The following is a 13,377-nucleotide window of genomic DNA, read 5'->3' as shown; positions in this document are numbered from 1 at the left end:
AAACTTTAATTTACCTCAGAAGTTAGATTAGTACAATTATAAAATTTAAAGCCAAAAACCACAAATACCAATGCCAAAATCAGAGCAAACATAAAAGAAAAATCACTATGGGGTCCAATAAACCCAAAGATATCTACTATATATATATATATATATATATATAGAAGACTTATGTTACAAACTTGTCAACTTAGAAAACCTTTGAAATACTAAACTCAGCTTGTAACTCTAGCAAATGACCCATTCACCTGCTATTGAACTGGCTCCAAAACCATTGGCATTCTTTTTCAAGAATCTTCTTTACGAACAAGCATTGTTTGCTGCAACCCAAAACCGTGGTAGCTGAAGGTTTCTTGTGATAAAATTATAACAAAAAGAGCAAGAGTGGTGTTACAAAGTAGCCTCGAAGTGTTTAATTTTCTCTCCAAGGTTTTCTGAATAGTAGCCCCTCTCTGAAAATCGTACCTAAATAGGTTTATATAGGTAGGGCAAAACCTAGTTTGTAGGCTAAAGAAAAAAAAAAAATAGTGTCACAAATTTGATAGATTGAACTGCAATTGAACTACCATTGAACCTCTCGGGTTTTTTTTTTTTTTTTTTTTTATTTTTATTTTTTTTTTTATGGAGGCTTCGTGCACAAGTTCACCAAGATTTTTGTGAAATATAAAGTTATAGTCGATCAGTTAAATCAGCTTCCAACTCCACCAAGATTTCCTTCATATAATGTCAGAATCAGAAGATGCAGTAGATTTACTCTAACTAGTCTTTGCTGGACAGCATTCATAACTTGAATTTTTCATGTCTTGGACCGACTTTTATACGGACTTAACCCTTAACTCAACATTAAACATTACAACTCAGATAATACCATATTTAGACACAACACAAATATAAAACTTACCATCCTGCAGCAAAGCTTCATTATACTTTTTCTGAGTCAGGTTGGAACAAATCCCAAAACTCCAGGAATTGTTTGTGTTTGGGAAATGGGTTTGTGTCTATGAATAGGTTCTCCTAATATTGCATTGCATTCATTGCCTGTTAATTAAACATTTGGATTATATGAAGAAACCTTGGCGGATTATATGAAGAAACATTTGTATACGATCTTGCTGAGAAGTTCATTTGCTTTTGTATACAGCACACAAGTTTGGTGTGACTGAGTTGGTGAACCCAAAAGACCACAAGAAACCAATTCAAGAGGTTTGTCGAGTCCAAGAACTTTGTCTCACCATTTCTGCGTTTGTATTTGAAGTTTTCAATTGAGCGATTGGCTTGTGAATTGGTGATTAGGTAATAGTAGAGATGACAGACGGGGGAGTGGACAGAAGCGTGGAATGCACAGGAAATATTGATGCCATGATTTCTGCATTTGAATGTGTTCATGATGTTTCCTAAGTTTTTATTCTCTTTCTGTTGCATCCTTTTGGGCAACCAAATGGAGCATAAACAATTGGTCATTTTCATGTTGAGTCAAAGTTTTTCCGGCAGGGTTGGGGGCTCGCCGCTACAAGATGCTGTCTTTAAAACTCACCCCGTAAACTTTTTGAATGGGAGGACTCTCAAGGGTACCTTTTTTGGTAACTAAAAGCCTCTCTCTGACCTTCCCTCGGTCGTGGAGAAATACATGAACAAGGTAATCTTCAATCTCACTATTATATTACTGTGTTAATGAACACTGCCACAACATTAGTCCATTATAAGAGATGAGTACGTAGCGTTACTCTATTTTTCATATCAAGTAATGCTGAAAGGAGAAGGCCTTCGATGCATCATCCGCATGGTGGACGAATAGGAAAGCTTTCGTGTTGAACCTCTTAATAAGTGAAGCCCGATCATGTTGTCCCCAAAATTCTCTGTTCAAAAAGTCAAGCAGGCTAATAATCGCATTTTTGCATCTCTTTTTGATCTTGGTGGCTGCCAGTTCATGCATGTAAACTGTGCAAATATCCCTAAGAGTATGTGGGATGACCATCTGGAAGGATTTTACAAGGCACTAATTCTCTTCCTTTTGTTATGGAGTTCATTTGTTTTTGTACTATATCTCATCATATTTTCACCTATATCTCCATCTCACCGATTCAATTATCCTTATGAAGCCTGACATGGAAGAAACAAATCCCACATCCTTTAGGTTTCTTTCACCAAACTTAATACTGTAAAGTTTCCACATAAACTGATGTCTTGGACTATAATGGTACCCGGAAAACTCTAATCTTTTCCAATTCCACCTCTCACCTTATGCGTTTGATGAGCACTACCCAAATGAATTTGTTTGGGTTTTCTAAATAATATTAAGCTAACTTCAAATTGTTTAGACTACGTTACATTATAGCGAATCAAATCGATTCAACTACCGTACCAAATAATTAGTTGTACCAAAAATCTATCATCTAATCATATTAATTACCCTTCTTTTGTGTAAGTGGAGTGAAATTTCTGTCTCATTTTGCTCGTTCTGCTTTCTCTCCAAAGTGTGATATGTCCTTAAATCTCATTAAGAAAGCACTAGTAACAGCTTTCTTAAGTCTCATTTCATTCCCTAGATGTAACAAAACTCTTAAAAAATCACTTGAATCAGAATTATTTGTTGTTCTCTAAATTAAGAAAATACTGAGGGAACCAAAAAGTTGTACCCTAGATCTAGGGTATTAAAAATAGTTCCCTTAACATTATTTTAATATAAAAATCTTTCTCTTTCCTCCCTCATTCTTATAACAATTATTATTTGAAACAATATTTAAATGATTTATATTTTCTCTCACTTTCCTATAACATTTAATTTAAATGATTTAGGAAAAGAATAAAAGAAATTATTGCGGAGTGCATTTAAATAAAGAAAAAAAAAATAGTGAAACAAAAAGTTGTTTAGTTTTCTAAATTGAGAAAGAGTTTTAAAGGAAGTTGATGTTGTGCTCTAACTTATTCATATTCACCATCTTAACATATTCATATTCACTATACTCCAATCCTCACCCTAAGGATTTGTTTGGCATTACAATTTTGTAAATAAAAAGTACGATTTTAAACCAAATCACAAAAAAATAAATAGTTTGAAATTAAATTTTAAAAGTGCTAATTTTCTACATTTTCAAATGGCAAACACGAGTACTTTTTTGAAAATGCCCAATTTAAAAAGCCAAAATGTGATTTTAAAGGCAAGTGTAATTTTACCAATGCTTAACTGTATTTTTAAAAATCAAGTTTTCAAATCACATTTTATAAAGACTATTTTTAAATCGCAGTTATTGAAATCACAAATCCGAATAGACCCTAAATAAAAAAAAAAAAAAAAAAAAAAAAAATCTAGGCCACATCCCACCATATAAACATATTCCAAGCACAGAGAGATTTTCAGATTAATGAGTCCCTCTAAAGCTTTTTCCATAACTAACCATGACAAATAATACATCTTTTCCTCATTTACCATGTCAATCATGATTGTCCTAGTTTTGCCAAATGAACCAGCTCCAAAATCTTAACATCAAGAGTGTCATCTACCTTTACAATTCCATCACTGCCATCCACACCAATCAACTTGCCAGTCGCACCACGTAGCACACCTGCCATGATCTTGATCTTGTCATTTTTCCTTGGTCCCACTATCTCCATCTCATTCGGAAGGGCTGTTATTGTGTCACCATTGCCACTTGACCCAAGAACAACCCGACAGGAGCCATCCTGGAAGATGTAACACCAACATCATTAACATACTATTAATCACCAAAATCAAAAGCAGAAAATAATAAAATCCCTTGGGATGGCAATTCAGTTAACATGTTAAAAACTAACAATATTTAGATAAAGAGATTATAACAAACATCCTAGGAGAGTTTATTAAAAACATTCAAGGTGAGCCTCTCATATCTCTAGATTTTTTCTTTTCTTTTCTTGAATCATACCAAAAAGTTGTTTTAATCCTGTAACCCCAAGATTGCCAACTCTCATTGGAGAAAGAATTACTTGTATCTAAGAAGACATACCGGAAGCACCTCACGAATAATTCCGACAACAGATTCCTCTCCAGATCTGCGCACATTAACCAATATGTCTGGCACAAAATAAGGTCCTTCACTGTCCCCACCTGCAAAAAGTCCAATGAAACGTTACATGGACATTCACCAAAATAAAACTAAAAACTGTTAGGCTAATTCTACTTCAGACATGTTGGAGTTCAATGGCCAAGAAAGAAAAGATCAATCTTGCAGCCAACTCCTAGTACTTCGGCAGTGTTTTTCTCTAAGAAAATTATTCTGGCAGAACTTTTGGTCCTGTTTGGTAACTGTCCTTGACAACCGTTTTTATTCTTAACAAAAAACCATTTCACCAGCAAAAAATATGTTTGACAACATCATTTTAAACAGTTCTTGAGAGTAAAAAATTATTCCAAAACAGTTTTTGAGAACAACAAACTAGCACAGCAATAAAAACAACAATTTTGATGTTACTGAGAACAGAGAACAGGGAACACGCAAAAATTTAAACCCAAAAAAAAAATGCTGGAAACTAGTTCAAGTGCATGGTGTCGCACGGTCTCCGGTCTGAACTTGGAATCCTACCAACAGCATGCATTGGGTTTTTTGTTCATTTCTCCTCCTGGGATATCACTACACAAGTGAGGTTTTGAACTTTCAACTTACACTATGTAAAGTCCTTATCGTGGCTTGACTTAACCACTTAAAATCCGTCATTGGGGATGCAAAGGTGTTTCTTTACCTTTGCTGATGTAACAATGCAACCACTTATTTCAGAGAAATTTTTCAGGTATTAACAGTAATTTATATATATGAAGAAATAAATAAATAAAAAATATCTAAACAAACACAAATTTTCTATTTTTCTGTTCTGAAAATATTTTTTATCAAACACATTTTCAAAGAAAACCAATTTTTGCTTTAATCTAGAAAACAATTTTTTCGAAAAAAAATTTATATATATATTTCTAAATGAGCCCTAAATTGTGATTGTTTGTTTTAAGAACTTTTCAAGATCTCAGAAAATATATTCCTATAAATTAGGGGAAAAAAATCCCTGATTTCATTCCGGAATTTTTTTTTCTTTCTAAAAAGCACAAATGTGAACTTTTGGTGATTAATGTGCTGTGAAATATTCAGGAAACAAAAATGTTAGAAATGGACGGTATTAATGCTTCATGCCTTTCTAAAGGATAGTTTCCAGTAGAGGGTGCTACTAAACCCCTCCTTCCTTTTGTTACTTGGCAAAAAAAAATAAAAAATCCAACCATCAATATGAAAGCTAGCAAAGGGAATCATCAACCTATAACAGGAGACATAGCATCCAAGCCACCAGTTCCTGGCGTCATTGGCTGCCCTCCAGGAGTGCCAGGAAGATAGGAAACAGAATTTGGTGTCATAGGCTGTCCACCGGGAGTTGAAGGCAAGTAAGGGCTAGGAGCATTGGCTGCAATAGGGACATAAATTGAGTTACACTAAGCAAGATTACAGCAAATCAAAAACAAATATTTCTGCACATGTGCCTGTGTTTAAATGACACAAAAGAGTACCATAGGCAGAACTAATATCCCTTGGCGTTCCAGCCTCACTATAATTGCCACCGGGAGTATTTGCCCAAGCAGAACCAGGAGTTGGAGCTTCATAAGCACGGGAAGGAGGACTTCCTGCCTGGAGGAAAGAAAAAAGACTAACATATTTACTTTCAATAAAAAAGAATGAAAAGAAAAAAACACTTCCTCAACAGTCGGACTGAATTTCTTGACCTGATACTGTGGGCTGGTTCCCCAAGAGGCAGGGTTTCCATCTTCCCAATTATCCCTAATTTGTCAACATCACAATTTCAAAGATCAGTCATCACTCATAATGTTCTCTTGAACGTCCTAATCTAACTAGATAAAATCATTCTTATACAGTCAAAGAAGAAAGTCAGCTTCCAGCCAAAGAAATATGAAAGAAAAAGAGGGAGAGAGAGAGAGGGAGGGAGGGAGGGAGCAACAAATAATTGAGAGCCGCTTATAAATAGGGAGATTTAAATTTACATAATTTCTTAAGTACTTTTGGATATTTAAACCATATAATCCTAAAGCTCACTAGTCAATTCTAATACAAGCTCATTCAAAAAAAAAAAAAAATGAGGAAAAAGAACTAGATTCAAATTACAATCCTAAAAACCCAAGACTATTCTTCAAGATTCTTATTGGATGCTGATGCCCTCTCAACACTCCAATTCAAAGAAGTAACTTTATGACAAACCTTGGTGGACTCATTGGTGTATAAGGATTCCATGCTGCATTACGCATAGGCGTCCTCATGCCATCGTGAATGGGTGTTGCTGCAGACATGGGCACAAAAAATGAATTGTTAAAAAAAATTTTAGAAAAAAAAAAGAAAAAGAAAAAAAGAAAGAGTTCATATGTCCTCGGCCAGAAAGGGGAAAGAAAATTCAAATAGCAAAATGCATTTAATTTGTTAAAGCACAGCTGACTTGCTAAGTTGTCCATGTTTCTAGAAGAAGTAATAACACGGTCCACAAGATTGAAAAGAACATACCTCTGGGATCTCTCATAGGCGTCATATATGGATGCAGCGGAGTTCGAGAAGGATGCATGGGAGTCTCACTCCCAATACCATACCGAGGCGCATCACTGGTAAAACATAAATATAGTTTAAATTTATGAATTATGAAACAACTGGAGCAGTTAAAAGCAAAACTGATATTTACCGGTAAGGGGTAGAAACAACCACGTTATCAGAAATAGAATTGCGCTCAACTGCACATACAACAGCAGTTATAACCCAAAAGGAAATAGAGTAGCCAACAATGCAAAAGATTTTCCCAGATCAGACTTGCCTGTAACAACCTTCATCTGTGACTCTAGCTCAACACGAACTGATGAGCCTTTAACTTCAATAACACGTCCACGATAACCTTTGTAGGGACCGAGGCGGATTTTAACTGTGGTACCAACTAAACCATCATGCCCTCTTCCTCCTCTATGCCTTCCACCAACTGAATAGAAGTAAGAGGTTTATAACAAAACTATATGTAGTTCAAGAACAATTTTTAGAAAGCCCAATGACCATGCAAAAGAGAGCCTTTAACATTAGAAACATACAATCAGTTGGAGGCCCTCCTCGAGAAAATCTCTTTGGGGACTGCGGAATACGAGGTGGAGTTTTAAGATTGGCGAGTCTTGAGTATGAATCACCCTAAAAATGATATAAGAGCAACAACAAGAATGCTTTATTGATAAGTCAACGAAAAAAAAACGAGTGCAGAAAGAAAAGGAGATATATTATTAAAAAAGAAAAAGAGATATAAGTTATATAACTAACCAAAAAAGTGAGAGGAAGAAAATAGAAGAGACCATAATAAAAATTACTAAATCTTTTCTTAAACAATAAATCTACAAATAAGAAGACAAACTACTCACATTTCTATCACCATTGGCACGCGACCCTCCCACAATAATGCAACAATGGGCTTTAGCACAAATAAAGCCGGCATGCTCAAGGTGATGGCGATCATAGATGAACAAGACTCCTCTGTATATATGTTCTACAGGGCCTTGTTTTCCCTAACATGACAGGAGTAATTAGATAAGTATTGCAAGCCCTACTAACAACATTAATCAAAGCTATAACATGATCTCACCTTGCAAGGACCCTCAATGATCCTCACAACATCTTTTGCTGACACAGTGTTCTTATACCGATCTTGCACACTGTTTTTCTTGTCAATCTTGCATTTGATTTCTCTCAACTTAACGAGAGCAATCTCAGGTCTGTCAGGAACTCCCTTAAGAACCTAAGCAACAAAGTCATAAACATGAGCATCCTAAAAGTGCGGGTTGAACATTTGAACATTCTAGCAAGATTACTCACCTGAAATGCTTCACTTTCTACTCGAATAATTACACCAAAACTCAAATTACTGCACCAAAATTAATAAACAAGCTTAAGTGATTCCTGATCAGATGAGGACATCTACTCATGTGTAACAAGATCAATTAAATGAAAAGAAAATATTTAAGTGATTCCTGAACAGATGAAAATGTCTTACTCCAGCAGCACAAGATCATGAAGCTCATAGTCTCCAATTCTGGTAACACCAGAAGTTACCTCAGAGCTCTCCACGACATCATCAGCAAATACACGTATCTGAACACAAATGGATAGTTCTATTATATTTGCATGACAGGTCCAACTAAAAGGCTAATCATGAAGAAGTACAATGTTGCCCTCATGGTACCTCGAAAGAGTATCACTTACATGTTCTTTGGTCGTGTCAGATAACATTATGAGCACATGCTGCTCAACCTTAACAACCATACCAGTTGCACCTTCCTGTGTGCCAGACACAACCTTCACATGATTCCCAGGCTCAAAGTACTTGCAAAGCTCTTTTTCATTTACAGCAAGAGTTGCCTGCACAAAATACCATCCATTACAAGGTAAAGAGATTGATAATGAACATATATTAGCAGGCACATTCTGTACAACTTCTCTGAACGGGCAAATCAGGAAAAAAATAATTGCAATTGAGTTAATTCTTACAGGAAGGTCCTTCATTTCTGGTCTGATGTGAACATTCTCTTCCTCAACTTTCTCAACCCACCCCTTCAAGTTTTTGAGGTCTCCCTTCACAACAATTACTGCATCGCCCTTCAAAAAATGCCCTTTCTTTCTATTCGCAAATAACGTAGACAAACTGGCTATATCGCTATCTCCATTCTCACCAGGTTGCCGAAATTTTTCAAGTTCATCAAAAGTAGGTTTTATATTCTGAGAGCTAATTGATTTCATTGATACTGTTTTGTACAAGAAACCATCTTTAAACAACATCCCACCAATATTCTCAAAGTAATCACCAGTCATTGGATCGCGTCTGCGCTCTACACGAATATGCAGTTCTCTGAGAATATAAAGCATGTCGTAATGAGACCAGTTGAACGAGATGTTATACCATAACATAAATTATGTACAGACTACATGGAAACAGAAACAATGAAATCATTACCTAGCTTCATCAACATTCATAAAACGTGGAGGAGGAACAAATGCTTTCTTCTTCACAACCTCTCTACCCTCCTGTATCATAAATAAATTACCCATTTATTACCAGGATACATCAACAACCTAATGCAGTCCCTCTAAAAATAATTAACTAATCAATTAATCAAAGGTTGACATTTGTACTGATCAAATGACAAAACAATCTAAGAAAGAGATGAATTACCAATTTGTTAGCAAGAGCCTGTAAGTCAATTCTTGGAATTAACTTCACTGTGACCCTCTGCCTGACATTGTCTACGTCCACCACCTATGGAAAAGAAAGCTTGAAGGTCAGACAAAAGATCCAGGGAAAAATATATCATTGGGTAAAAAGTTATAATCCATACCTTAGCAAGGTCCCCTTTATATGTCCCAATCTTCATTCTGACCCAAGTGTCCCTAGAAAGGTCAATTGCTTTGCTTTCAACTGAAAGAACATCAGTCATTTCTCTAATAGGGACAAGCATTACTTTCTGTGAGAATATACTGCGTAGTCCTTTGCAAGCCTGAAGTATAAGCAAAGAAATATCAATTTAAATCTCAATCATTAAATAAATTTGTTAAATCAATTAAAGCATAATTCTATTCAGTCTCACATGTTAAAACAAATTATCCATACAGCAAACATAAATTACCTCCTTCACATGGGCTTCTTTGTCTGCTTCAACGTATATGTAGTTTTTAAGATGATCAAGTGCAACAGCCGACCTGATTTGTAACTCAGGTCCTTTATCAATATACTTCTGCATTAGGCAGACGACCGCTTCTCGCTCACGACCAATCTAATGTATATAAATACAGGAATTTAATAAGCATTTTCTCCCCCAAAGAATAGGGGAACAAATAGGAAAGTAATTAAAAAAAAAAAAAAAAATCTAAAAACCAAAAACCATGTACTTATGGAAAAAACATAACCATACCGCGCATTTGACCATCCACAACTTTGGATCCCTAACAGATGGCAAAAGAGCTTGCTGCTCCACATCTGTGGTCTCCTCATCATATTCTGTGTGAGCAGACCTTGCATATCTAGCCTGGATCCTCCTCTCCAAAGCTTCAACATCTTCTTGTTCCTCCTCACGCGGCAGCAGTGGGCGACGATGAATCCTTCTACCACCGTCGTCATCAGGCAGATCCGCTCCACCATCAACAATAAAATCTGCATGTTCAACTTGTTATTCATTTACCAGTGGTGCAAATAAAATAATAGGAAGTTTTGGGGGCCATTGCCTCTCAAGCAGGCAAGCATGTATAGTTCGGCCTCTTGTTATGTATCCCATTCACTGGTCTATACTAAATCCTACATTTTATTTAATCTTGCACTAAGTACATAGCTGCCCCCACCCACCCCACCCTACAAAAAAATACACTTATTCCCAATGTGGCCCTCGTAAGTTTGCTTCTTTTCATTATCACTATAACTTTATCCCCCCCCCCCCCCCCCCCCCCCCCACATAACACGCCCACAGTGAATAATCACTTCTTACCCCTGATATGAGTTGCTTATAACCCATCATGCCTTATTATTTATTTTTATTTAAAATATTGTATTTAAATTAAAAATAAGGGATGGATCAAAAATCAATTATAATTTATTATTATTTAGTTACAGCAACTACATTCTTATGGTCTAACTCACCACACGAGTTTTGTTTTCTTTATATATCTAAATCTATGGGGTAAACCCAAAAGAGGACACGAAAAGTTTGAGGAACCACGTTAATCAAAACTACCTGATAAATCTACTAACTTTTTTTTTTATAAGTAAGAAAAGATTAATTAAAAAAGCGTAAAGGCGCCCCTAGGTGCATAGGAAGTATACGCTAAAAACACCCAAAGCTAACCCGCAACAACCAACAAAACCAACAAAAAAAACCCCAAAACCCACGAAAGAACAACCAAACAACCACAAAGGAGCCCAAAACGAGTTACAAGAAAAAACTAAACGCCCGAGAGACAACCCACCAAAGCAACAACGAACCCTACAAACTTTGGGACCAGCGTGACTGATGCACATGAACCCCACATGTTAAGAACCCCAAATTGTCAGAACAGAAAATTACAAAAAGACCTTTCACCCTCTTTTCCATGGCTGCATTCATACTCAGGAAGGGAAAAACAACTATAACTCCGTCCCTTATTGGAGAGGACAGTTTGGTAGTCCTCAAAGTAAAGTTGTAAGGAAGATGATTTCGCCTTGCTTGATGTGGTGTATCTAGAGAGACAGAAATGATCGAAGCTTTGAAGATAGTGAGAGGACGGTGGTGGAATTAAAGGCCTTCTTCTTCAATACCCTAACCAATGGATGGCTGCCTATGATTGTTTTCATATTTCTAGTTTTCATGACTACTTTTTTTTTAATCTTTTATCTTTTTCAGGTTAGGTATTTTTCTAGTATACTTCATGTGTACTTGGGTGCGCCCTTTTGCGTTTTAATGAATTTTGGTTCCTTATTAAAAGGACTGAAAAAACATTTGTTACTTCCTATAATTGTGGAAGCACCTTATTCACAATAAATAAATAAATAATAATTGTGGAAGCACCTTGATATTGTTTTACCTAACCCCAATGAAGCAACTGCTTGGAACCCAAAACATTGAAGTTCAATATGCACGGGTGGTAAAAGCAATAACATTACAGAAGCAGTACACTATTTCCTTCTCTTATGGAATCACAGCAGATATGCTCTTTTAAAAAAAATTAGAAGTTGTTTAACATCAGTGTGAAAGACCACTAAAACCAATAAAAAAAATAAAAAAATAAAAAGAAAAAAGATAGGCATCTTCATATGAATAGAATATGTATGCATGTGTTTTTGTGCATACATATTCAATTAAAACTAAACCAAAACTGGCATATGCAATATTCTATGGACTCTTTATGTTGGCATGATTGAAATCCAACATATATAAACAATATTTATGTCACATAACTGAAACTAAACCAACTATGGAGACATTTGAAATTAGAATAGTGGTTAATCACACAATTTAATGACATCGAACAGATATTAAGTCATCGCAATTTTCCAACATAATTACCCATAGTCAGTCGACTGGCATATCAAACATTTAAAAAGTAATAATGCTCTATGTTTTGACAAATTTTGGGAAACTTTAAATACCTATTGTCATTGACTGGCTCCATTGTTGACCACCAAGTATTTTTCAAAACCACATGATCAATTATAGATAATTCCGAGCTACAAACTTGAAAACTGCCATTTCAAACCGTCTTGATGGTTCCCGTATCTTGCAATGGCCAAATTCACGGCGGCCATTTCTTGTGCAGACCACTTCCTTAGAGCTTTACCATATATCTTGAAATTAAATTCCAACAACTATGTTCAAAGAAAAACATAAAAGTGATATTTGAGAGCACCTCTCATCTAATCCCAGTCTCATCAACAGAGAATAAAATTCCGAGTCACAACCTGACAAGTCCCAAATCCCAATATTTCATCAATACACGCGCTCCTATTCCGGAAACTCTCATAGATTCAGCTCCCTCAAGCTAATTAACTCATCCACCGTTATGTTCCCCCAATCAATTACAACTTACCTGGAACATCCTCATCCCCAAATCAAAGAAAACCTAATCCAAATCCTAACAAAACTTGATGCCCAAATCGACACAGAAAGTAAATTTCAATCGTTAAACTTCGCCTGTCCTATCAATTCCAAATCCTAAATTTAAAGCCAAACAATTAAAGAAAAGAGAAATCAGAAATGAAACGTACCGTCCTCAGCATCCTCCTCTTCCTCTTCGTCATCACTGTCCACCTGCGCCTCAATATCCAAGAACTGGGACCCAAGCCGCCTCTTAGGCCGGTGCTTCCGCGCCCCACCTCCACCACCACCGTAATCTTCGTCGTCGTCATCCTCCTCTTCCTCCTCGTCGTCCTCCTCCGCCAAGTCGTCAATGAAGTCCGATCGCCGCCGCTTCCGGCTTGTCATTCCTCTCTCTTCCTCTTCCTCCTCCTCCTCCTCTTCTTCATCGAAGAGCTGCTCCTGCTCCTCCTCGGGCTCCAGGTCGTCGTCGTCGTCGTCTCCTCGACGTTGCGGCATCGCTCTGATCTCTGTCGCTCTTCCTCTGTCCCTCGCTCACGCTGTGTGGGTTCTGAGAGTGGAAACCCTAGGAAATATAAGGCTCAATAAGGGTTAAGGAGAGTGAGAGTTTTTTTGATCTGTGACACAGGTGACAGGGTAGGAGGGTGGGGGTGTTTGAGAACCGCGATGATATAGACTGGGGTTGGGTATATATTGGTTTTTGTCGGGGTAGTGTTGGTATTTAAAATCTGGTATTCGGATTTAACCGCCGTTCTGAGATTTTACATGGTGCGAGTGCG

General features: G+C 36.6%; 1 protein-coding gene across 1 annotated transcript; it reads right to left on the bottom strand.

Annotated features, from left to right (window-relative positions):
• Positions 1-3,351: 3,351 nt before the first annotated feature.
• On the bottom strand, positions 3,352-13,267 carry LOC133865717 (putative transcription elongation factor SPT5 homolog 1). Its single transcript, XM_062302161.1, has 22 exons — positions 12,769-13,267; positions 9,950-10,188; positions 9,665-9,811; positions 9,377-9,535; positions 9,214-9,297; positions 8,995-9,065; positions 8,532-8,889; positions 8,247-8,402; positions 8,038-8,135; positions 7,860-7,908; positions 7,630-7,782; positions 7,409-7,552; positions 7,091-7,184; positions 6,826-6,984; positions 6,697-6,745; positions 6,525-6,619; positions 6,228-6,306; positions 5,738-5,792; positions 5,525-5,642; positions 5,278-5,421; positions 3,984-4,084; positions 3,352-3,681 (listed from the first exon to the last, which is right to left on the bottom strand). The coding sequence occupies exons 1-22, from the start codon at positions 13,094-13,096 to the stop codon at positions 3,436-3,438; spliced, it is 3,126 nt and encodes a 1,041-aa protein (XP_062158145.1). The 5' UTR covers positions 13,097-13,267; the 3' UTR covers positions 3,352-3,435.
• Positions 13,268-13,377: the final 110 nt, after the last annotated feature.

Source organism: Alnus glutinosa, chromosome 4 (genome assembly GCF_958979055.1).
Source record: "Alnus glutinosa chromosome 4, dhAlnGlut1.1, whole genome shotgun sequence".
Taxonomy (NCBI): Eukaryota; Viridiplantae; Streptophyta; class Magnoliopsida; order Fagales; family Betulaceae; genus Alnus; species Alnus glutinosa.
This window is presented reverse-complemented; position numbering and strand designations above follow the sequence as displayed.

Bases quoted from the DNA above. Each gene is read 5' to 3' on its own strand.
- LOC133865717 (XM_062302161.1), bottom strand. From the start codon at position 13,096: ATGCCGCAACGTCGAGGAGACGACGACGACGACGACCTGGAGCCCGAG. The intron at 7,553-7,629 runs GTGAGATCATGT...CTGTCATGTTAG, and splicing joins TCATTGAGGGTCCTTGCAAG to GGAAAACAAGGCCCTGTAGA. The intron at 6,307-6,524 runs GTATGTTCTTTT...CCATGTCTGCAG, and splicing joins GCCTATGAGAGATCCCAGAG to CAACACCCATTCACGATGGC.